Source organism: Sciurus carolinensis, chromosome 15 (assembly GCF_902686445.1).
Source record: "Sciurus carolinensis chromosome 15, mSciCar1.2, whole genome shotgun sequence".
Lineage (NCBI taxonomy): Eukaryota > Metazoa > Chordata > Mammalia > Rodentia > Sciuridae > Sciurus > Sciurus carolinensis.
The window spans coordinates 7512375-7538300 of NC_062227.1; the positions used below are offsets into that span (position 1 = coordinate 7512375).

General features: G+C 40.2%; 1 protein-coding gene across 7 annotated transcripts in view; it reads right to left on the bottom strand.

Annotated features, from left to right (window-relative positions):
- The window catches only part of LOC124965638 (contactin-associated protein-like 3), a 214880-nt gene that overhangs the window by 57490 nt on the left and 131464 nt on the right, over window positions 1-25926 (bottom strand). For all 7 annotated transcript variants that reach the window (XM_047526727.1, XM_047526726.1, XM_047526724.1 and 4 more), the window contains exons 7-11: window positions 24355-24498; window positions 20389-20650; window positions 13472-13615; window positions 4841-5012; window positions 844-950 (exon numbers count right to left, since the gene is read on the bottom strand). In XM_047526727.1, coding sequence (XP_047382683.1) covers window positions 844-950; window positions 4841-5012; window positions 13472-13615; window positions 20389-20650; window positions 24355-24498 — 829 coding nt within the window. The remainder of the gene's footprint in view (window positions 1-843; window positions 951-4840; window positions 5013-13471; window positions 13616-20388; window positions 20651-24354; window positions 24499-25926) is intronic.

Genomic DNA, 25926 nt, shown 5'->3' on the forward strand with positions numbered 1-25926 from the left:
TGAGTAGCCCGAATGTCAAGTTACCTAACCTCCTGTCCTCAGCTTGCAATGAGTATAATAATAGTACTTTATTCTCAAAACTGCTTTGGGGTTAAATGAGTTAATTCATGCAAATCTCTATGTGCATGAAGATAGATATATTTAAGTACTCAATAAATGCATACTTTTATAATTATTCACTTATAATCATCATTACCGCCAAAGAAAATTACAGTTGTAAGAGACCTTAAAGGTCTGTTAGTTTTTAGCTGATACCTGATTGCCTCTTCTAAAACTTTCATCCAGGTTTTTTTTATATTTAATTTTATTACATTTAATAATAAATGTTGAAAGCATAGCAAATGATTAGTTTTTCCACCTTTCTTTGATTGAAAGGATTCTCAATTAAAATTTCGGCTCAACTCCAGTAAAGGAACAAGCGGTGACATCATGCATTTTTTTACTTAACATATATATTTTTTTACTCTTTAATGTGTCTTATTACTATACCTAATCCATGGTGCTTACCAGTTTCTTTTGTGTAACTGACTTGGTGCTACATATTCCTGTACACTATCTCGACACCCTTGCATTAAACGAGGTTGGGGTTGGGGCATAGCTCGGTGGTAGAATGCTTGACAATACACATGAGGCTCTGGGTTTGATCCCCGACATGGTGGGGGGAGTAACTAATTAATGATAAAATAAAACGAGGTGTCTTAAATATAGTCTAGAAATTAACTGGACGCTAAAAATACTTATTTCTACACATGATTGCCAAGATGTGGATACATATAAGCAACTAATGAAAAGGAAATGAAGCGACTAAGACATAGAAATGAGGACAAGGCGGTGGAGGCTTACGGGAATGGCAGGTCCCTCCGGTATAACCTGTGCCCTCGCAGTTGCAAGAGAAGGTGTCCCAGGACTGGGAACATGCACCCCCGTGTTCACAGAAGCTGGGTAGGCACCTGTAAGGAAACCGACAGGCTGTATTCTCCTTGGTCAGTCAGCATGAGATAAAACTCTTGCTTACCAAATACAGATTAAAGCAAAAGCACAAAACATAAAAGAAAATGTCATATGACTGGTGATTTGCCACCATGCTTGTCTGATCATGACACATTTACTTAAATACGTATCCTGGCCTGTAACTGATCATTATGTATCTGTGACAACTTCCAATACATCTTATTTTGGGGGGTGTGGGGAAGAGGATTAGGAGAGGGGCTGGGAGGAGGAAAGTGAGACCTCCTGCTTGTGGCTGGAAGACCAAGGCCAGGCAGGACACTGCAATGTGGACACTGGCAGGAGTCCCCAGGGGCTTCTCTTTGGTTCCTCTAGGGATCTTGCAAGAAAACTCAAAGGGCTGAGGAAGAGCAGAGCATGAAATTACCTGCCCATGCCCCAACACCCCACCATCCTGGCACCTAGCAAAGTACCACAAGTTTAAGGTCAAGATCTGGACTAACTATCTGTGGAGAGCAGTGACAGAGGATGGGAGAGCAGTGACTGAGACTGGGGGTCTCTGATGACCTCATGACTGTGTCGTGCCTGCTACCTGGGAATGTTCCTGTGCAAGGATACCCAGTTGCTATGGTAACACCCTGCCTAGGGAGGCTCTGTGCAAGAGTCTCATGAGCTTCCACATTGATCTCAGGCACATAGCTCCCCAGGGGTAGAGGAATTCTCATGCTAGACGACCGCAGTATTTTACCAGCTCTGCTTCTCCTGAACCTGCCCACTTAACAGTAACTTTAAACCATGCACCTCCTTGAGTGCTACACAAAGCTCCTAACACCATACACCGCAACTGTGGAAAAGCTGCAAAGATGTTTCTAGTTCTGTAACTTTCCTGAGTACAAAGAATAATGGTTGCATAATCTTTAACCTGATAATGAGACATATATAAATAAGATTGCTGGTGCAACTCTTTAGATATGCTTCTCCATCAGAGAGCAGGCTCTACCTGATTCCAGGTTTATCTTCAAGATCTGTGTGTGTGTCTTTATTTTCTAATCCCCCATTGCCCCTCGCCAGAACCCCATGTTTGGCTATGCTGGACGTGGCTATTGCCTCAGGTTAAGGAGAGTTTAGTTTAAGAGAAGAATAATTATGGGCAATCAGGGTCACAATTTTCAAATATTTCAAAGATCAAAATATGGTAAATTGTGTGTGGAGTGACCTGAAGGGGACCCAGAGTAATGAGTGGGAGTCAGAGCCACAGGAAAGATGGTGGGAGGCTGGGGTGGAGGAGGCCCATGGGCAGATGTCCTCCCCTTCCCCTCCCCTTCTCCACTCCCATGCCCCTTCCCCTCCCCCTCCTTCTTGTTAACATAATGGAAAATTTTAAGATCAACCTGACTTGAAGATTCCACAGATCTTAAGATGATGATGTAATTTTACTTAAAATATTTTAGAGGAAGAACTATTAAGTGATCAGAAACATGAACAGGCATAGCATAATTTTTTTTCAACTAAACATGTCAATAATGAAAATGTTATATGTAGTACAGAGAAGCCACCAGAATAAAGAAGACTGATGCTGGAGAAAGCTCTCGGAGGGTGGGATCAGAGACGTGGGGAAACTGTCCGGCTTAGCAGTTCTGGAAGGGGTGGGAGGTCTCCCTGTTCAGGTGGCTTGGAGCACAGGGCCCCAATGGAAGCTTTGACATGGGGCATGTAAGGCAAAGGTCGAGGATTGTTTTCTTTTTACCTTAAGATCATGAGAGGCTGATAGAAGAGGCCATTCTTTGTAGCTTTGTTGTTCTGAGTACACATTGCTATTTTTTGCTTAGCCTAAAATTTTGGTTAGGAAAGATGACTTCACGTACCAGATCTTTGAGTAGACTTTTTAGTTTTGGTGTTTGAATGACATATTTCTATTTTGTGAATTTAAATAATTTTTAATCCCCCAAAGGGCAAGGGTGGTTCACAAACCTGCTCAGGATACTCAGAGATGAGTTTCTGGGCTTCTCCAACTGAACGGGAAGGGAAACAGCAAAGCTCTTCAGCTCTTTAGAGGCTCGCATGGTAGCACCCGTTTTCCAATTTTTACTGCTTTATGAAATTTATTGTTTTAAAAACATTTTGAGGGGCCAGACCTCTATACACTGACCCAAGGAATGAAATAGTGAAGAAGCCCATTTGTGATCCCATTTGAAAGAGTTTAAAAGTGTTCCTCAACACCCTTATCTGAAATGGTCACGGCACACAGTGACCCAGGTGGAACATCAAGGCGGAACACACCACAGAGGAAGCTGCTCACCTCACGGCAGCCAGGAAGCAAAGAGAGGAAGGCCTGGGGACCCAATGTCCCCTTCACAGGCACACCCCCAGGGACCTAACTTCCTCCCACTAGGTCCCACCTTCTAAAGGCTCCACCACCTCCCACGCGACCAAGCCTTTGACACATCCAAACCACAGCACTTCATAAGGATAAAATGTGAACAGATCACATTTGGGAGTCATTGACGAGACATTAATGACTTACAAGGAGAGAGAGTCACACTTGCCTCACAGCTGAGCTGTTAGCTCTCAGCACTCACACAGAGGGCCCTGGGACCCCTCCCCGTGAGCCTGCTGGCTAGGGGGCCTGCATCTTGCCTGATGAGCTGGCTCCCCAAAGAGCAGGTGACCAGCTCCATGACACATCTCCAGCCACAGGTGGCCAGCTCCCAGCCACCATCCCCAGGGCGCAACCCAGTCCCAGTCCATGTAGGCCTGAGTTTCTGCCAAGAATTCCAGCCCCACATGCAAGAGTAGGAGTTATTGGGACAACCTCTTGTGTGATCCACTCTTCCTCTTTGACTCAGTGTTTTCCTACAAATCAACAGACATTCCAAGGGGGAACTTATTCTCTGTTAAAACAAGTTCTTACAAGTGAAATTTTCATTCCATAAAAATGATGTTCTTTTAAAATATCCCTATGATTTGTAAACTAAAATCTGTTTAGCTGGAGATGACAGCTTTATGGCTAATATTTAAAACAGAATGACTAGCACACCACTTATGAGGTAGAAGACAGTAAGATCTGAAATGTCTATCATAAAGGACATTTAAAATTTTATTATTTTTTATTTTTCATCTATAGCATTAATTAATTTTTAGGTTTCAATTTATTTTAATTGACACTTAAAATTGTATGGGTCAATGGCAGGCACTGTGTGATGTTTCCATTCCTGGACTTCCTTGTCATGATCTGCATTTATTTAGGGACATCAGATGCCAAGGGGAAAGCGATAAAGTGCACCATACATAGAAGTATTATTCTTCAGGTAAGTGATGATTTTCAGCCAAAAGTATTATAGAGATAGGCATAAATGGCAGTATAAACTGTGTAAATGCTTAATTTTAAAAAATTAAAATAGCTTTCTTGTATTCTACACATTTCTTTGAGTTTGTCATGGTACAACTACCTTCATTATTAACCTCTGTGCCTCAAACTGTTCTACAGATTCCTTCATATTTGCTCCAGGGAAGAGATTTGGAGCAAATATGAAAGGAACAGTAACTTGTCCAGACGCACTGTCCCTCAGAATGTCCACCCACACGTGGGGCAGGGTTGCCAGAACTGGGTTGATAACTGAGCACCTAGTAACATGGGGCCATTTTTAGTTAAAATTCATAAGGTATACATATATACGAGCCTTTTAATAGACTACTATTGTTTGAAAAACACAGTTTATACAGCTGAAAATGCAGTTTTTGAATCCTCACTGTCCATGACTGTTTTATTCCCTGCAGAAAGATAATAGAAAAAAAAGAGAGAGAATGAAATTCGTTTCTTCCCCATCTGTCTACTTTTTCCCCTTTCAGCTTTGGAAGCAGGCATGCTGACATGACCCAGGAGGGCCCCTACCTGTCTGTGATGCTGCAGGCGTCTATCTGGAGGTCGCTGAAACTCCCCAGCGCCCCCTGCTGGACTGAGATGGGATCCACCGCTGTGCCACCAATGGAGATGAGCCTCAGGCAGCCCTGAAACCCTCCCACAGGACTTTCACATCCAGAGCCTGTGCTGTTGTCCGGACAGCCTGAACACAGAGACAGAGATAGGAGGAAATCAACGAGGGGAACAAAGCTAGTTCACAGCCTGTGTTATGAGGACTGCTGCTTCCCTTGTTTAGATTCTTGAAGAATGAATTTTGCTGGGAGTTGACACATTGAATCACTCACAGGAAAGGTGATGAGGACACAAGTCAGAGTTGACCAAATGTACCTGCAATTCAGAGTTTTCAAAAGCGGGGGAAATTAAGATTTAAAATTCCTGACAGGAATTATTGTACGTCTAAAAGAAGAGCTGTTTGACTTTTAAAACCTCATCTAAGAAATACTAATGCTTTTGGCGTCACGCAGCATTAGTAAGAGAAATTAAAATGGAGGTGAAGTTAAAATAAATCATAGCCCGTATTTCATGTAGGAGACTCTGGGTTTATGAAGTGCGAAAAGCACTACTTAAAAAAAGTAGTTGTCTACTCCTATTTATCAAAAATGTGTTTGATATCTGCCCTGTAGGTGTTTGTGTGGGTTAGAACGTGTATGCCTCTGAGAATAGTTAAAAACTCTTTTTATACGGACTGAACAGAAGTATTTAGATTGTATTTTCTAGTATTTTTTTTATTAGATGCTTTAGTCACACATATAACCAAAGACTACATTTTAGCATTGACAACTTAGTCCAAAAAGTAAAAGGAGACACTGCACTTATAGGGTATGTAACAATAAATAAAACAACAGCATAGGGCGTCCCATGAGCAAAAAGAAATCAAACAGACATTTGATCATTTCCAATATAATAAGTTAAATGTTAAAAGTCTCATCACACCCATCAACTAAATTACAAATGGCAATGTTTATGACGTAGTTTACCTTGACCGTGAGGGCTTTGTAGAAGAGCGATACTTGCATTAACAGGTATGAGCAAGGCCTTGACTTTGTCTGAATTAGGCAAGGTCACTGCACATGAATTCAAACATGTAGAAACTAGTGATCCAAACGCGCCCACAGTATATACCCTAATCATGGAACTCAGGTTCATGTGTTGCCAGAGGAGTAAGAAAGGATAAAAATGCACACTACAATTAAGAAAAAGGAAAACCATCCCAAAGAGGCTTTGTTTAAGACAACTGCAGAATCAAATTACAAGGCATTTATCTAAATCAAGGGTCTGCAAATGTTTCCTGAGGAAGGTCAGACAGTGAATGCTTACAGCTCTGTGGATTACAATACAGCCTCTGTCAAATATCCTGCTTTTATTAAAACAACATTTTAAACGTATGAAACAGTTCTTTGCTTTGGCCTATACAATAACAAGTCACAGGTCATAGTTGGTCTACCTCTGACCTAAATAAATAATATGTGAGTATGAAATGGGCACCTCATTTCCTAATGGCATAGTGCCAAAGACATCATAAACCAAAGTAATAATTTGTGTGTCATGAAATTTTAGCTTTTGAAGAACTTTATTATTTGCCCTATTTTTACAAAAAATCTTGTTTATGTTGATTTTTCAAGCTTGTGGGATATAATTTATGTTTTCAATCTTTTAAATAATAGGTATTGAAGAATGATTACAGAACATAGGTGGGTTTCATTCTTCTTTGACTTTATGTTATCAATCACTTGTACAATTTCAAAGAAGAGGCTTTGTTCTTATTGGAATCAAGGAATTAATTCAATCAATGAATGAAATGGAATAAAATCCTCTTAGAGGATTGCAATGCACAATGTTTGAGAGGAATCTGGAGTCGGCCACTATGGTGCATGCCAACAACTTGGGAAGCTGAGGTAGGAGAATCGCAAGTTCAAGGCCAATCTCAGCAACTTAAAAACCCTGTCCCAAAAATTAAAAAATAAGAGACTGAAGATGTAGCTTAGAGGTAGATGGTAGAATATCCCTGGGTTCAGTACCCAGTACCAATAATATTAATAATAATGATAATAATAATAATTTGGATCATGCAATTTTCAATGTAGTAAACTAGGTAATTAACATTAGCTATACCAAAGGCTGTTTCTATGTAAAGAAATGATCTGGTTCTAATCCATGTGTATCATTCAGTATAACCACTTTACACTTTAAAAATGGTTAGATCTATTGTTTTCCAAAGTTTACATGGAAATAGGTAAATTCAGTTAAATAGGCATGCATAAGGAAAATTCAAAATTCACTCAGGAAACTGGACAAGTTCAAGAATGTTTATAAAAGTAATTTTATATAATTCTATAAAAAATAAAAAGAGAGGGAAATTGTCTAGCAGTAGTCAAATTGAACAGCAGAACCAATACAATAAAATATGTGTATTCATGTAACGGAATCTGTACATTCTTTCTAAAAATATTAAATATTTTTCCAATATTTTTGTAATGATCTTAGTAAAAATAAATTAAATTATGATATAAATAAAAATAACAGGCATGTATTACATTAGCATGTATATACTTATAGAACTGTGCTCTTGAACAACTGTGCCTTATTAAATCTCACAGGCAGAATGTTAAACTCTAGGTGGTGATACTATGTTCACCATTTGACAAATAATTTTCCTGTAGTTAATTTTATTAGGTATCATAAACAGTTTGATGGTATTTTCCTTCTTACCCATCAGTGCTTCCTAAATCCTTGCTTTTGAAGTGATGGTTCTTGGCTTTATTGACTATTTACAAAATAACCTGCTCCTCAGGATTGTCTATCACACGAAGCTACATTGTAAAGCCACCTTGGTCCAACATGCACACCTCCCAATAGGGGGGAAGAGAGCAGTTGGAACTCCTTGGGTAGAGACCTCCTGCATCCTGGCCAAGGCTGCTCTGCAGGATGGTCAGTGCTGAAACCATGATTCGTGGGCTCGTTTTAAGGATGGATTTTCCTGTCATACTGCATTCTCTCTATCAAAACAACTCTAGGAAGAGAGGGGTGAGATGTGAAGCTGTCCTGATGCCGTCAGCAGCCCCAGCACCGATTGGCAGATACATCCTACTATTGGCAAGTTCGATGACACATGAGGACCTTCAGGAACATTCCAAAGATGGAGCTGTATGACACCTTCCTTTCCTTCCCTTCCCCAAGCTCCCTCTCAAAGGCTGTGATGTTTCCCACAGAGCTGGCAGACGTCTGCTTGGGAAAGGCTGACCTGTTTCTTGACTTAGTAAAATGATTCCCTCATTATCCCTTGGCAATAAAGGGAAGTTGCAGTAACTGGATAAGTTAAATGATCGGTCACTTTGATCGAAAAGCAGTTTTTCTTTATCAGGCAGTAAGAAATACCTAAGATACTCTAGAGAAGGCAAGGCTCAGGGGAAAGCCTGTACCATGCAATAAAACAGGAAAAAAAAAAAAAAAAAAGAAAAGGAACCATGATCAGTTAGTATTGTGACAATCTATGGAACAACACGATGAAGGGAAGCTCCACAAGGGGTGGCCTGTTTAAAACCAGTCCCCAGACGCGACCCTTTAATGAAGCCTATCTCTTAGACATGCTCGCTGCTCACAATTCACAATCTCCTCTCAGGGTCCCCCTAACAAAGGACTCCCCCATGGTGACTGTAGTTAGCAATTCTGTATTACTTACTTGAACTGGATGAGAGCAGATTTGAAGTGTCCTTAGTCCCCCTCCCACATGCGAATGGTAACTGTGAGTGGTGGATGGAAGTGTTAAGTAATCTGACAGTGGTGATTCGTACACAGTGCTTATCTGTCATGTATACCTTACATATATAAATGTGTGTATATATACATATAGATACATATATATAATTTTTGCAGACTAAACATTTTAAAATAGAAATTTAAAAATAAAGGGGTTCATGGCACAGTGGCAGCAGGGTGTGGGCCAGGATCAGACCTCCAGAGGGAGGCTGTCCACTCCATCTCTGCACAGCAATGTGCTGGGGTCCAGGAGGACACAGCAAGTGGTCCTCCCTTACAAGAGAATCACTCCAATGCTCCATCTTCACATGGGGTCTCTGTGGGTGTTCTCCCTCTGTGTGTCTCTGTGTCCACATTTCCCTTTTTTATTGTAGTCCTGGGGATTGAACCCAGGGGCAGTTAACCACTGAGCCACATCACCAGCCTTATTTATTATTATTATTTTTTTTTTTTATTTTGAGACAAGGTCTCACTAAGTTGCTTAGGGCCTCACTGAATCTCTGAGGCTGGACTCGAACCTGCAATCCTCCTGCCTCAGCCTCCCAAATTGCTGGGATTATAGGTGTGCACCACCCTGCCTGGCTATTTCCTTTTTTTTTTTAAATAAGGACACCTATCATATTGGATTAGAGGTCATCTTAATGACTTCATTTCTTTAAATTTAAGTTTTAAAAAACTAATTGTATTTTTTGACACATAATATGTGTGCATATTTATGAAATTCAATATACTTTGATTCATGTATACGTTGGGTGATGATCAACTCAGTGTAAATAGCAGGTCCATCACCTTAAATTTTTATCATTTCTCCAGGATAAGTACATTCAAAATCTCTTTTCTATTTTGAGATATGCAATGCACTCCTGTGATTATTCTCATCTTGGTGCACGATCACCAGGACTTGTTCCTCCCGTTGAACTATTGACCAACCTGTCTCCGTATTCCCCTTCTCCCCTGGCTCCAGTAACCATTATTCTACTCTCAACTTCTGTGAGATCCACTGTTTCAGATTCCACAAGTGAGATCGTGCAGTGTTTGTCCGTGCCTTACTTATTTAACATAATGTTCTCCAGGTTCATCCATGCCATAGGAAATGGCCAGATTCACCATTTTTGTGTTTTAGTATTATTCCATGTGTTACTATACCATTTAAAAGATTCATCTGCTGATGGACAACAGGGTGGATTCCATATCCCGGCTGCAACACCCATTGGAGTGCAGGTGTCTCCATCACACCGATGGCATTTCCTTTGGGGCTATGCCCAGGAGCAGGATTGCTGGATCACAGTTCTGTTTCTAGTTTCTTGAGGAACTAATGGCTGTTTTCCCTAATGGTGGCACTAATTTCCATTCCCACCAACAGTGCATAACTCGCTCCACCCTCACCAGGGAAGACCCCACTCCCAGATACAGTCACATTCTGAGATCCCTGTGAATCTGAGGGAGGGACAATCCAACCCATCACCTCACCTCTGAAGAAGCATGATTTTACCTGTGCACAGGCCTACTTGGGTTGCGGTTGCTGTGTATTTATTTCAAGCAGGTTATTGACGCTCCTTACACTTTCGGATGGGAGGTGACTTTGGAATCCATGTGTGTGGTCCTGGGCAGCCTTACCATTTCTGTCATTCTGTCTGCTCTGTGGTTCATGCTCATATTTGTTAGCTCTGAGACCATCCATCATCTAAACAAAACAGAACAAGACCAGAAACAATTGTTTCTGGCATTTTTGACTTTCTGCTGAAAGAATGAGGAACTGTAGGAAGGAAACCTGGTTTCCTTCCTGGTCAGCAGGGGTCCCTCTGCTCCTTCTGGCTCTCTGCTTTCCTAGTCTCATTGCCAGGTTCATCTTCTAAACCAGCAACCGCACAGGGACCTATTTCTAAGCTGCCTGAGCCCCTCTCTTTCACACCTCCCTTGGGCTTCTCTGCCTCCAACTAGAATCAAATCTTTAAGAGCTCACCAGATTACATTGAACACACCTGGATCATTTGGGATAATCTCCCCATGTCAAGGTCCGGAACCTTAATTACATCTGCAAAGTCCTTCAGGCCATGTGACACACTCATGGGTTCCAGGGATACGGGCAGCTCTGGGAGGACCTTTGCCTACAACAGGATGTTAACACACTCCTTCAGGAAATGTTGGCTTTGGTGTATTTGTCTTTGGAAACACATCAGCTACTTTCTGGAGGAAATGGGAACGTATGTGAATACACATTCTCAGAGAGTTCCCTTTTCCTACCATCTATTCAGTGGATCTGTTCCATCCAGGCTAACAGCTGTGAAAACAGAGTCGCATGGATGGAGCTCCATCCTCCGCTTCCATCATACAGATGTTAGTCTTCGTCTTAACTGAGCATCCCTGATCAGTTTGTTGTTTTTTTGCACTTAGTTTGGAAAATTTTTTATTAGATATGATTATCTGATAATATCACATCTTTTGAGAGCAAACATAAGGGGAATCTTATTACTCATACTTGGAAATCCTAAATTTAATATTATCCTCAATAGGTAAAATTCCTCTGATGGCTAAGGATCGTGGACAACCATTCCTAATGTTAACTTTGCATGGTCAAAAAGATTAGCATATATATCTGCATTTTCTATTTATTTATTTAGAGGACCCCTTACATTATCATCCATTCAAGATAAATCAAGATGTTAATTTCTTGACATCTTAAAACACCGAAGCTCTTCAGGTTTCCTTTTGTCTTCCTAGAGGAGTGAAGCATCTACCTGGAGATACATGTGCACAATTGTTAAAAGGTAAATTGAGGCAAAGTAAAATGAGAAGTGTTTTATTTCCCTAAGAGCAATTCCTGAGTGAAGTAGCTTTTAATGGGAAGTGATTCTGGGGTTCTGTCATGAGGGTGGAAAGGGAAGGCTTTTGTAGGAAAAACATGGAAGTAAACATCTGCTCTGTGCCTGCACACACACACACACACACACACACACACACACACACACAGGTTGTTTGGTTATACAGCAGTCTATTTGGTATATCAAGATGAACAATCTCTATTTACATAAGTTAGTTGGTGGCTTCTGATCCATTAGCATCAAGTCTGAATTTTCGAAAGACAGGCATTTACAAGAAATAATCCAAGTTAAATTTTGCTTTATGTTTGCAAATCAAACAAGGTTAAGGTCACTTACGAGGCCTAACTGGTTTTGTTTGCTCAGGGATTTTTTAAGGTTATTTCAATTTACTTTAAACAGTGTAAATATGCACTCTGTGGTAGAAAACAGCTCAGTGACATCTTTGAATATATGTGACTATTAATTTGGGAATGTACATCTTCTATGTGAACACACACACACACACACACACACACAGATGAAGCAGAAGGCAACTGTAGAATGTAGGCAGTTTTTCTACTAAATCTATACTCCTGAGTATATATGCTTTTTTCATTTTATAGGAGAGGAGGGTTGCGGTGGGTATAGCGCAGAAGCTTGCCTGATAAGCACAAGCCCTGGATTTGAGCCCCAGTACCTCGAAAGAAAAAGAAAGGAGGTTTGCATTGTGCTGTGGAGCATTGCAGTAGGCATCACGCACAGCTGAATTATTAAAGTGACACCCAAGCGTCTGGGTACCCACTGAACGTCTGGTGGGAAGTGCGTCCGCATTCACCATGGCATTTCCTCCTGGATGGAGGTCCGCTTACTGCAGAAGCCTTTCTTTTCCGTAGGCGCTGATGCGTCCTGCAGACCGTCCTGCCCGCGCCCTCTGTGCCCCTGCCTGCGGCTTCCTGGCCCGCTCCTCTCTTCGCTTCCCGGGTGAACCAGCCTAATCGTGAGCTCCCGTCATGTCTCCCGGAAGGATCCACAACATTGCTTCTAGTGTTTCTTTTAATAAAAAAGCTGGATTTCCATCCCACTCATAGATTTGCGCTGTCCATCGAATGTCCTGGTCACTTCAGACGGCGACAACAGAACACCCAGACTGAGTGCTATTTAATGTCCCACGGTTCTGGAGACCGTCAAGTCCAAGGCCAGGGCCGTGGAAGACTTGGCGCATGGAGAGGCCTGTGTTCTGGCTCACAGGTGGCGGTCCCCTTGATGTGGCCTCACAGGACAGAAGGAGGGCTAGAGAAGTTTCTGGGGTCTTTTTATGAGGGGCCCCAATCCTTTCTTGAGGTTCCTCCCTTATGACTTAATTATCTTCCAAAAGCTCCTAAAAGGGGTTAGGATTTCAACATGCAGATTTTGGCAGGATGCAAATATTTGGCCCTTTGTACCAAGATAACACCAGTTACATTATGATGCATTGAATATACTTGTCTCCGGTTTCTTCATTTTTGTTTATTACTTCTGGTGGTCAGAAAATTCTTTATATTTTACACTTCCCATTACTCTCTTCCTACTAAAAAAATACCTGTCCATCTAAAAACTGATCTGTGTAATAATGAGTCAATGATAGGAGTCAAAGTGTATGTATCCTAAGATTGTAAGGAAGCCAAGAATTTTGGACAATGTGACTTATTTAATTTTTACAAGCTGTTAGAAGTCTAAAATTATCTGCTGCAGAGAAGTCAATTATGACATTTGCCATTTGAAAAAATTCCACTTGTTTCCTGTTTACTGTGTGTAGCTAAAAATCTATTTTCTTTTAACATAATGTGAAATTATGAGGTTATTTACACAGTAACTAAAGTTACTGCAGGGATTGATTTTTGTATCAGGAAGATGAATAAATTAAATTTTGAGATATATTATAGAAGGAGAGAGATCATTTCTTAATATGAACTGATTTAAATCTGAAAAGGGACCCAGGATGCAGGCAGGACAGTAAAGGTAACAATGGTTCCACGGTCCCTGTGGCTGACCTGCCTTCACTTACCTCCAAAATAATAGGTGTTGCTGGAACCCGTCAGGCCAGTCACCAGGGGCTGGAGAACCGTGTCACCGTTCACGGCCACACTCAGATGGCTCCATTTAGCAGACAGGGACACAGAGTGCCACTGCCCGTCATTCAGCCCAGCACCTGGAGGAAAGTCAGTGAAAGGCAACCATAAATTATGAACTTTGTAAGCACCAGAAAACAATTTTCAGATCACTGAACAAGTCCAGGAAGAGCAGCATTTTCGTGTTGATATATCGCTGAAAGGAAAAAATTAGCCACCTTTCTCTAATGAAAGGATTTCGTTTATTCAGACCACAGCACACAGAGGAAAATATGACTCCTCCTAAGGAGTCACTCTAACAAATTCTGATCATATGCTTAAGTCGCACCTTGAATTTAATCATCAGACACAGATGCCCAAAATCTTTACTCATGGGACTCAAAATGCAGTTTATAAGATTTGATCTTGAAATGCAAATTTTACTTGCTTCCCTAAATCTAATGAACATAGATATTTTCAAAGAAGCAGGACAGAGAGTTGTTGAAGGTGAGTCAAGAACAACTGTAGCCACGTGTGGTGGCCCACACCTGATACCAGTGACTCAGGAGGCTGAGGCAGGAGGATCACAAGTTCAAGACCAGGCTTAGCAACCTAGTGAGGCCCTAAGCAACTTAGTGAGAGTCTGCCTCAAAATAAAAAATAAAAATAAAAGGGTTGGGGATATGGCTCGGTGGTTCGGTGACCCTGGGTTCAATCCCTGGTACAAAAAAAGAAGTAAAAAGAAGGAAGAGGAGGAGGAGCTGAAGAAGGAGGAGGAGCAGAAGGAGAAGAAGAGAATTGCAAGAATACGGGGAAGGATCACTGAGTGAGTACCCACTGAAGTGCATCCATCAAGGTAAACTCTGCTTTCACTATTGAGCGACTTAAGAAAAGCTGAGCAAAGCTGGAGGTAATGCAAAATGATTTTGGTCCACAGAATTGCAAACCCTTGTTCCTGTGAGATACAGTTAGTTATGGATCATATTGCATCTGTTTGTGAACTCAGTTTGTCATTCCTTGTCCACCAGTACGCATGGCACTTTAAATTCTCCTTTGAACTGATCATTCACATCTTACTGGTTTCCTCGTAATTAATGAGCTAAGTAAAATCCTAACATATGTCCATGTGTTCTCTGAATGAACGCATTATGATTGAAGATATTATTGTACCTTCTTTTACTTAGTATTTGATTTAAAATGCTTAGGAAATAACTAGAGGTAGGGCTGGGGTTGTGGCTCAGCAGTAAAGTGCTCACCTAGCACATATGAGGCCCTGGGTTTGGTCCTCAGCACCACATATAAATAAATTAAAGGTATTGTGTTTATCTACAACTAAAAAAATCTTTTTAAAAATTTTAAAAAATAACTAGAGGTAAACTTTACATATAAATGCACTATTTTACATATTTAGATTCATATGTATATTAGTGTATCATCCTTAGCATTAGCTATACAGTTAATTTTTGTTTGTTTGTTTGTTTGTTTTGGTGCTGGGGATCGAACCCAGGGCCTTGTGCTTGCAAGGCAAGCACTCTACCGACTGAGCTATCTCCCCAGCCCCAGTTAATTTTTTGAAATAATAGCATGATAAATTCTTTGATGATAACTTTAAACACTAAGTATTTAAAATCCCTAGAGCAGTCTATTATTTTCTTTCACCAAGTAATATGTCAAAGATACATGCCAATAAGTGGATTAAAAATGAAATTAACCTGTTATGTGAACATTACACTGGTGTTTCAAAACTAGGCCAAGATCTTCAAATTTATCACAACAATCTCTAGGTTAATAGGAACTTTTCAATAAATTTAACATTTTAGATGATGATCTTAGGAAGCCAGCTAATTATTAAAATGGTTCTTGCTCAATTTATTACCTTGCCACACATACCTTTTTTAAAAAGTTAACATATTATTAGCATTTCAAATGTAGTGGTTCTTAAATTTTAAAGATTAGCATTATAATTTCAGCTTTCCCTTTTTAACCTTGAGTGATATGTGAAGCAGAAACAGAAATAAGTAAGAGTAACATGTAAAGGAAAAACTGTACTTTGAAATGAATCAGATGACTAGATGTCTTCAATGTAAATATAGGCACTGCCTAAATGCAATCTCTGGGGTCATTTGATACTGTGGATCTCTGTGCCTTCCACCTTCTCTGAGTTCTTCTACCACTGTAAAAACTGTAGAAAAATCAAATTAAGCAAACGGTGGTTCATAGACTTGGAAATGAATTTTGTTTGGTGGAAATCCAATTGACCTCCTCCCTCCTTACCCCCAATCCCACCCAGACTAGTTTTATACTGTATGTAAATTCATTGTCCATTACTGCTTACATTATCTGTAATTCTTTGAATTATTCTTTGAATTAGTTGTAACATCTGGTTCCCTCATTAACTAATGAGTTAAATAAAATCCTTGACAGGTTCTTTTTATAATTATGTAAAGTCCTGATAGTGCCCTCTTTAAAAATATCTTTCAACAAATGAAAGAAAACCTTGGTATAGTTTTTTTAAATGTTTATCATTTATCATCCAAATAATTTACTTTTTTCCTGTTAGGTTATAATTGGCCTTTGACCATAATTGTAACCAAGGAAATCATATGCAGAATTTATGAAAATTTTAATGAGAAATTATTACATTAATTAGGCAAGGGTCTACAACATAGATGCTTTTAAAAACATGTTTGCATGTGAGGATGATCTCTTGTCAGAACTAAATTTGGAGCACAACGTCACTCTTGCAAATCCACCAGCTTAAGGGGTGAATGTGTGGGTGTGATGTGAGGACTTTGATTATATTTAATTCTAGTTACTGTGCAAACTGAACATATGCAACACCTTCGCAACAAAGTCTAACTGCTGAAGGGAAAAACTGAACAGACTTTGAAATGGACAAAAGAGATTACTGGGTATCTTTTCAATGAAAGAATTAAACTGATTTTATAAGTCTCCATCGTTTTTTTTCTGGTCGTGCTGGGGATTGAACCCAGGGCTTTGTGCTTGTGAGGCAAGCACTCTACCAACAGAGCTATATCCCCAGTCCAAATCTCCATCTTTGACCAGGTATTTTAGGGACAGAAATACCTAGGGACAGAAACTACCTTGTAGAGAACAGATAGCCATGCAAGTGATACCTCTCCAGAGAAGGCACACAGTTCAGAGAAGGAACAAATGACTTCCCTGTCCCTATGGTCACTGACAAATTTTGCTAGATTTGCATTTATTTGCAATTTCATTTCAACATTCCTTTTTCCGACTATAAATGTGAAGCACCTGGAGTTCTTTTTTGAACAGGCTTTACTGATGTAAGACACAAAACGCAGGCTGCAATGGTACATGTCTGTAATCTGGGTGGCTGGGAGGCTGAGGCAGGAGGATTGCAAGTTCAAAGCCAGCCTCAGCAAAATGCAAACGAGAACTTCCTTAGTGACTTAGAGACTTTCATTCACCCTCCCTTTTCTTAGAACATTTCCTTTAGAAAATTTGTAAATTCTTCCTCTGCCTCTTTGATGTGTATGCAGATTTTAAAAAATAAATACTTAGTTTTAAAGTAACTTTTAAAAATCTTATAAAAACTTTGCAAAAATTCAATTGTCTCTTTCTAGTTTTACAAACTAGGAGCATTTTTTTTCTTGGGATCCTGGAGACATTTCTTTGAAATGCACATGTCTATGTGGGAGTTTAGGGTGCTGGCCCCACCTTGTGACTTACCAGCTTGTCAAAGAGGAAAGAGCTGTAATTTTCCACTGGATAAGGGCAAGGAAGTGTTGCAGAGGCCTCCCCAGTTACCAGAGGAATTTAGTATGGACTTCCTAGCAAATGGCACTGTTGAGTCCTCTTACTTGAAGAGAAGTTATCTTTCTTTGGTAGGAAATTATTAGAGCTTATTAATCATGCAGTATAGTGGGCTTTATATTCTCACATGCATGTGACATATTTTCAACATTCCGAAATCACCCAGCCTCGCCCTCTCCTCCCTCCTCCCCATCCTCTTCCTCTTCACTGATAGAATCCTTCTACTTTCATGTGGTCTTTTTGTTTCTTGATTTTTTTTTTTTTTTTTTTTTTTCCTGAATAAGGGATTGAACCCAGAGGTGCTTAACCACTGAGCCACATCCCCAGCCCTTTTAATTTTTAGACAGGGTCTTCCTAAGTTGCTGAGACTGGCCTCGAACATGTGATCCTCCTGCCTCAGTCTCCTCAGCAGCTGACATTATAGGCATGTGCTGCTGAGCCCAGCATTTTCTTAGATTTTTTTTTCTTTTTTACCTTGAGGATTTATGTGTAATGAATGACATCTGGCTGGCTACAGAGATGGATGAGATTCCTTTCTGTCTTTATAGTCTCATTAGCAATCACTGAGATGTGCATTGCAGTCTGGTTTAATACTTACTCAATAATTAAATCATTTCATTCTTTTCTCTTTTGTGAAGAGGACTCACTAAATTGGCAGGTGATTTTATTTTTATTTCTCCAGAACTGGTTCTTTTAATAGTTAATGAGTTAAATAAAATCTTTGACATATGTTTATTTTGTTTATTGTGGAGGGCATGATTTCACACTTTCTGGGGAGGGTGCTATTTGTGAGGAAACAGAAAATAAGTTGGTTTTTTAAAAAATGAAGAATATATATATATCCTATGTGAACACCTCTGTTTTATCTGCAATCATTTTTCTGGGATCAGAGGAGGGTAGATACAGATTCTAACATCTAGGCTTGCCAGATTATTCCAGAAATATTGAAATAAGGCCCTACCTTCTAAATGCCTTCTTCATAGGTCTCAAAATCCAACTTTCATAAGCAATATTCAGCAGCAGTCAAGGGTATCTCTGGCCAAAAGGAATCTTTTGGGGCTTGATAATCCCCTGACCTCAGGAAAGGTACCCTCCCACCCCCACCCCTTCTTCTTGTTTAAACTCCCTACTGTTTTAAGGAAGCCCTGATGCCGGTTTAGGCATGATGCTGATTCAGGGCTAGATCTTGTCCTAAATTTGCAAATCCAATTAGGAAAATTCAATAAACTAGTAGTTACCAAACTTGCCCATACCACGTTGCAGATCAGTATCAAATCTTTCCTAGATTTGCCTCCTGAGGATTTGAGCCCCTAATCCAGCAGGCAAAGCAACTGCCCAACAAAAACAGATCCTGGGTGGGAGATGGGGAAGGGGGCCTGCGTGGTGGGAAGCGGGGGTAACCATTGTGCTAATAAAACCAGATTTCCTTCCTATGGTTCCCCCTGCAAAGCAGATCTAAGGTTTCTGCTTTACGGTTGAGGCTTAGGAGCTTCTGTGACTTTTGAATTGCTGAGATTCTTCCCTGATGACAGGCTGTCTGGAAAATGAATCAGCCTCCCACAAAAGGGCAAGGACTCCTGGCCTGCATCTTTCAGGAGAAGGCAACCGTTATCAATTTGTTTGGTAGCGAGTCGGTCATGAGCAGGAAGGTAGGGGGAGGACAGTAGAGGGCAGAAAAAACAGGGAGGATGTCAGACATGTCATTAAGAAAAGTCCATGGGCTGGGGAGATAGCTCAGTCAGTAGAGTGCTTGCCTTGCAAGCACAAGGCCCTGGGTTCGATCCCCAGCACCCCACCCCCCCCCCAAAAAAAAAAGTCCATGAGTCACAAAACTGAGGCCACCAGGAGCCTTACTGGGCAGGCAGGCATCTGGAAAACGGCAGGAATGGGGGACAAGTTGTCCAACCTTCCCCAACTCATACATGCGGTTCCTCCAGGGAACTCCTGCTTGAAGTCCTGGGGAACTTCATCACAGCAGACAGGCTTCAGGGAAATGGGGCCTGGTGTTTCAGAACCTCCCTGACCACGGTTGGTTATAATCCCTTAAGGGAACCACCAGTTCCAGATTGTGCCACCGCCATCCCTTGTGACGGGGTGGCCAGGACCCTCCCTTATCACCAAAACCATATCACAGTCACCCCTTGTGACTAGGTCATCAAGATCCTCACCAAAGGACAATTAACCACTGGAGGGGATCCAAGAGATAGAACAAGGACAAAGAAACCAAGCCCTCAGACCTGTAAGGGCCACACGGTTCTCTTCAGAGACAGTCCGAGCCTTTCAGCATCTGCGCTGCACGATGCTCTCACCCTCACTTGCCCAGATAAACTGTTGCCCACTGCTTCGTGTGACTCTTTCTGAGACTGCAAGAACCTGAGGCTTGAAGCCCCACGGCTGCTTGGGCGGATTCCTCTGCTGCAAGTGATCTACTGATCTACTGTGTAGAGAATACTTCTCCCCCATGACAGAGAGGAGCAGGCGGAGGGAGGAGGAGGGGGGCAGTGAGGAAGGAAGAGGAAGTGAACATCTCGGGTGCCGTCTGCTGCACCAGGGCCCTGCTGCAATTCTATGGGATGGAGGCTAGGCACACGTTTGTCAGGAGATGGAGCTTAAGGGTATGGAATATTTTTCTGGTATATCAGGAGCAGATCTGCAGAAATAGCTGCAGAAATGTGCATTTCTTCTTTCTTTTCTTTCCTTTTTTTTTTCAGTTCCAGGGATTGAATCCAGGGGTTCTTAACCACTGAGCCACATCCCCAGGCCTTTTATTTTTTGAGACAGGGTCTCACTAAATTGCTTAGGGCCTCACTAAGTTGCTGAGGCTGGTCTTGAACTCCTGCTTCAGACTCCAGAGATGCTGGGTTCTTATATCTTGTATATAATCACTTTGGGTCAAAGGATCACTGCAGTAATGGCTACGAGTCCCACATATAAACAGTCTGGAAGATCCTAAAGAAAATGGCCATCCCGTTCCTTCAAATGAGAGCCTCCAGTGTCTCTTGACCTCACATGTTGACTTACCACAAAATGATTCACCCTCTGGCTGGTGTAAGGTTTATGGGAAGACAGGCATTACCTGCTGTGACGTTCCTCAACGGCTGTCCTGGCTGGAGGAGGCTCAGTCTGAGTTTTCCATCCTCAAGAAAGAGGACAAAACTTCCAGAACCATGCCACAGTTCACCAAAAAGCAATCGTCCTGCCTGGTTCCATGTTCGAAACTGGAAAGTGACAGACATCTTGTCCTCCCCAGAGTTGCCTGGCAGAGCCAGATAACTCCAAGGGCTCAGAAAAGTGACAGGGACGGTCTGTGGTTGTGGACATGAGAAGGACACATTTCCCTGTAAATAAAACGAAAGACCATGTTTAGAACTTCACAGTGCTTCTGTTCCAGGAGAGACAGACTTGGCACAGATTTACAAGAGCTTTTCTTTTTTCAATCCAGAATTTTATCAATTAATCTACTTGATAAAGCTTAAATCTATTATATTTATCTTATCTTCCATAATTGGGAAAACCTATCCTGGTGACCGTGTGTGTGTACGTGCATATTCTGAAAATCTTTCCTTTTCTATTTCTCTGCATTAGCAAAGGAATCTTGATATCATCTAATTCAATAGGAGTTCATTCTATGGCAATCATTTTCCAGTTCCTCTGCCTGATGACAATGAGCAGGACATTTCCATACCCTCCGACTCTTCTCCTGAACAGCATTTGATCTGTCCTAAATAACACTCCTCAAAATCAGCTTTGTACCAACTTCCTTATTTTACTGATTCTCCCATTAATTAAAGAGTCAATTACATTTTTGAGACACATGTATGGTTCATATTTGTGTAGCTTTTGGAAAATTATACTTTGACAGTATTCCAAATGTTTTTTTTTTTTTTTCCAGCCAAGGCAGTTACATAAGAAGTTTGCTTAGAGTTTGTTTAGCAGGAAAATATTGATTTTTATAGTCAATCACGTCTCTATTCCGTTGAGTAGCTTTGGGTTTCCGGTCTGTTAGGAAGGTTTCATGCCCGCTAGGTTCTACACACAATCACACAGATTTTCTTCCAAGAATTGCTATCATGGTTGTTTGTTTCTCATCTTCCTGAAATTTACATATTTTGGTATGTTCAGAATAGTGGTCCAGGTTTATTTTCTGCCTTATGGACAGTTTTCCAGCAGAATTTATGAACTAATTCATCCGTTTTCCTAGTTGTTACTAACTTTCATGTAGACAGGTATCTTTCTGGGATCTTTGCTATGTTCTGCTAACTTGCCGAACCCTACCCAACACCATATTCTTATGGGCTTTTAGCATGTTTTAATATCTGGCAAGTTAAGCCCCATCTTATCTTGTTCTTTATGTATTTGGTTTTGTTTTTTTTTTATTTCAGGAGCTGGAAGGAACAGTGGGTATTTATTTACACACATGAATTTCAGTTGCAGAGAAAAACCGTAGCAATTTTTATTCTATTTGGAATTTTCTTTGAATTATTTTTATTAATATACTGTACATGATTTCAGAGGGAAAAACATTACTAAAGCAACATAGATAATCTTTGTTAGTGGTTCTCAAGCCTTGTTGAACCAGAGGGCTATTAAAAATCCACAACCAGACCAATTAAATCCCAGTCTCTTGGAGTGGATTAAGGTGAGAGTAACTTTTAGATCTCCTCTGGTGCCTCCTAGTTAAAGCCAAGTTTAAAAATCACTGATTCAGGGATTAGAGTCACTTTTAAGACTGAATCACTTTTCTAAAAATTCTATCCTATCGTACTTCAGAAATGAAAAGAATTTCGTTTTCATTTTAAAATAATCTTCCATGTATATTAAAACTATACATATAAATCATAACATCCATTCTTGGCTTTAAAAAATTCTATTGAATATGATAATTTTTATTGAAAAACTTTGCTATGATGAATTATATATAAAAAGATTAACAGTTATGGGCATTAATCTGCAGTATAAATCTAATCACTGGACTATTTTAATATTTTATCAGCTGCAGACTGTAGGGATCCAGCTTGACCTGACCACAGCCATCTTGAGTCATAACAATCATGATAGCCCCAGAGGAAACTTTGCCAGTTTTTTGTTTTGTTTTGTTTTGTTTTGTTTTCTGCACAGTTTTGCAGCAAACTCTAAACAGACAAGACCTTAGAGTGGTAGGTGAAGATTTGGAACCTGACCTTGGTGCCAGGAATGAGCCCAGCTCTTTGATATTAGCTTAAGAGAAACCAGGAACATTTTAGCTTCGATGACATCACTTTTGTCCCGATTCATACGTACACCACTCCTTCTGACCTGGAGTGTAAGGATCCACTTGCTTTTGCTGAACCCAGGTTGGAGCTTTTCTCCATAAGTCCCCCAATAAACTGCACTCTGTGGGATCCTGGCTGTCTGCCTCTTCCTCTTCGGTCTGGGCACTGGGGTGTGTTGTTCTGGACACTTGACCTCATCCTTTGGGGGCAGCTGCTTGCTCCAACACAGAAGCCAAGCTTCTTGCCACAGAAGAGTGACAGTTAGGTGAGCCAATACTGGCAACTGAATTTGCCAAATTATGGATTTTTTTTTTTCATTTTAAATGTTGAAGCAACAGGTTTTCTATTTTTATAAAGAACACCAACATTGAAATAACTCTCAGAATGGAATTCTTAAGTATCTAACTTTTTATTCCCATGCAAAATTTGGAAGGAATCTTCTTTTCACTTGTTTCTCTGTAAAACTGATGTATTTCAGCATCTTCATCCAACGCAATTCATTAGTTAATAGTTTTCTTTAGAAGGGTATTTAGGACTCCATAGGTATCAGGGTATCCAATCAGATATCTCCTGATTGGTTATGAACTGGTGATCATTATGCCAATAAATCCATCAATAATCCAGCGTAATATGAAATTTGCATGGAAAACTGTGGTTGATTTCCTCAAGTTGTCCTGGCTTCTTGAGTATCCAGTCATCACTCATTCTCCTTCACCTCAATGACGTACTTAGGGCAGCAGCCCCAAAGATGTCAGGGCGGGGTGAGGGATGGGCCAAGACAAGGTGGTCTGAGGTTCGGGAGGTGCACATTAGGCTTCCTGGCGTGGAGGTCCATTGGCCAAACACATCTTTGCATTTGGATGGTTTCTGAGATCTGCACCTCCAGCAAAGTTGACCGCAGGAGGGTCTCCCTTCTCCTTCCTGTCCCAGGAATAGTCAATGACTCAGTTTCTCCATGGACAGGAACTTCAGGTAAAAGATATTTCTTCCTTTATTTTCAACCTTGTCAAGGTACCTGGAACCTTCATGTTTCTCTTTTCAAGCACCTTGATGTTTTCTTAGCTGCCATTTATGTTTTCTCAGCCTGGTTCACAGTAGGTTTCTCACCCCTCCTACTCCTCCTTCTCCTTCTCTTTTCCCCCTTAACCTCCTTAAAGATTCATGGGTCTCATGGCTACTTTTCCCCTTTTCTAATCCAACCAATGTATTCATTTTGTGATCTGTTGAGCCGGAATCAAAGGTGTTGCCAGATTTGGCCCTAAAACTCACAAGCCAACTCCTTGCAGCTCATAACAGAAAAGGAAACGTTTTAAAACACAATATCAGTAGGTGGTCCCATCATGTGCTTCTAAGATTTGCTGACTTAAATATGAATTTGCCCTGTAACCCAAAACATAGGTATTTTTAATTTTAAACATGGAAAGAAGTTTCCTGATTTGGAAGCATTTCCAGTTGTTTAGGGAATAGCTCATTGGAGACTTTCATTGCAAAACAATTCGTCCCCTGAGAATAATAATACCAAAAACATTTGAGACAAATGAATTCTGATCTCTGTGCAAAAATAAGAGGTGATTTTACTTCATTATTAACATGAAATAAGCATGTCCCACAAGGCATATTTACTTTTTAGTTTTTTAATACATAATAAAAACTTATATTACATGGCCACTCTTTAATTAATGAGTTGATTTTATGAACATTATATCAAATGGACACCTAAAAGAAATATTTTTAAGGGCAAAACCACTTCAGATTTCCGTTTTCTTTCCTTTCCTTTTAAGCTTCCTTACCATAATGAAGACCTGTGGTTTGTGTTTCTTGGCTAATTCAATAATATCCACTCCATTATAATAAAGGTTTTCTACACATCCATGAAAGTTTTTATGTGAGATTGCCAGGGAGCCTGTAGATGTCGGAATTCCTCCAAAGCTGATCTTAGAAAGAAAAATGACATAAATAACATTGTTTAGTGGTTTTTTTGATGATCTGCTTAGAACAGTTATGATTAACAGGAGCAGCAATGGTTTTCACAAATCCATCTGCATCCACTTACATTTCCACATTTGCTCATTTCACATGAAGTACCCTTTTATAAGTGGCATATTTGATGGTTTTATATTTCTGGCACCAGACTTTGTGCATTGACATAAAGGAGGGGTGGGCAAACTTTCTCTACCAAAGGACACCTTGTGGATACTTTTTGGCTCCTGGATCACATGGTCTCTTTTGTGTCACTCCATGCTGTCAAATTAGCACCAAAGCAGTCACAGACAGCATATTTTGAAAATGGACTTGTGTTCCAATGACACTTTTTTAAAGAACAAAACTCAGCCATAAAGAAGAATAAAATTATGGCATTTGCAGGTAAATGAATGGAGTTGGAGAATATCATGCTAAGTGAAATAAGCCAATCCCAAAAAAAAAAACAAAGGCCAAATGTTTTCTCTGATAAGTGGATGCTTATACATAAGGGGGGAGGTGTAAGGGAAGAATGGAGGTACTTTGGATTGTACAGAGGAAAATGAGGCAGGGATGAGGGGAAGGAAAGATGGTGGAATGAGACAAACATCATTACCCTATGTACATGTATGACTGCACAAATGGTGTGAATCTACATCGTGTACAACCAAAGAAATGAAAAGTTGTACTCCATTTGTGTACAGTGTATCAAAATGCATTCTGTTTTCATGTATAACTAAATAGAACAAATAATTTAAAAATCATATATAAGAAAAAACATCAAAAAAGCCAGATTTGGACCCATAATGTGCCAACCTCTGCACTGAGTCCTATCTTTTGTTATTACACAGTCAAGGTAATAAAACTGTGGATGAACTGGTATAAACCAGGATCCCTGTAGATAATATGCGCCCAAACGAAGGATATCAGACACTCATCACAGCTTTTCTGGTTTGCTCAAAAGTATCCATGAAGAACAGGCAGAATAGATGTTATGGAAAAGTTAGATACCTATTGGCAATGTATTGCAAAAATGTTTCGCCCTGGAAGAAGTTAAGAAACCTTTATATTGTGCATTTGACTCTCTTGTTATTTAATAAATCTATTGATGCATATGTGGTTAACTCCTCAGAACAATCCTGATCATTATCTTTGTTCATAAGAATTACATCAAGACAAGAAAAAATATCCCAGGGATCTGGTCATAGTCAAACGACAGATGTAATATACCAGATGAAAGGTAAAAAGGATATGTTTTAAAATATTGTATTCTTTCTCGAAATCTCTTCATTTGTACAAAATTTCCTAAACCTGATGCTATGCATATTTACTTCCTCTCATGCAAAAAAGTTGATCTGTAAAAATAAACTGTCCCATTATAAGGAAAATGCAGTTTAGTAGGA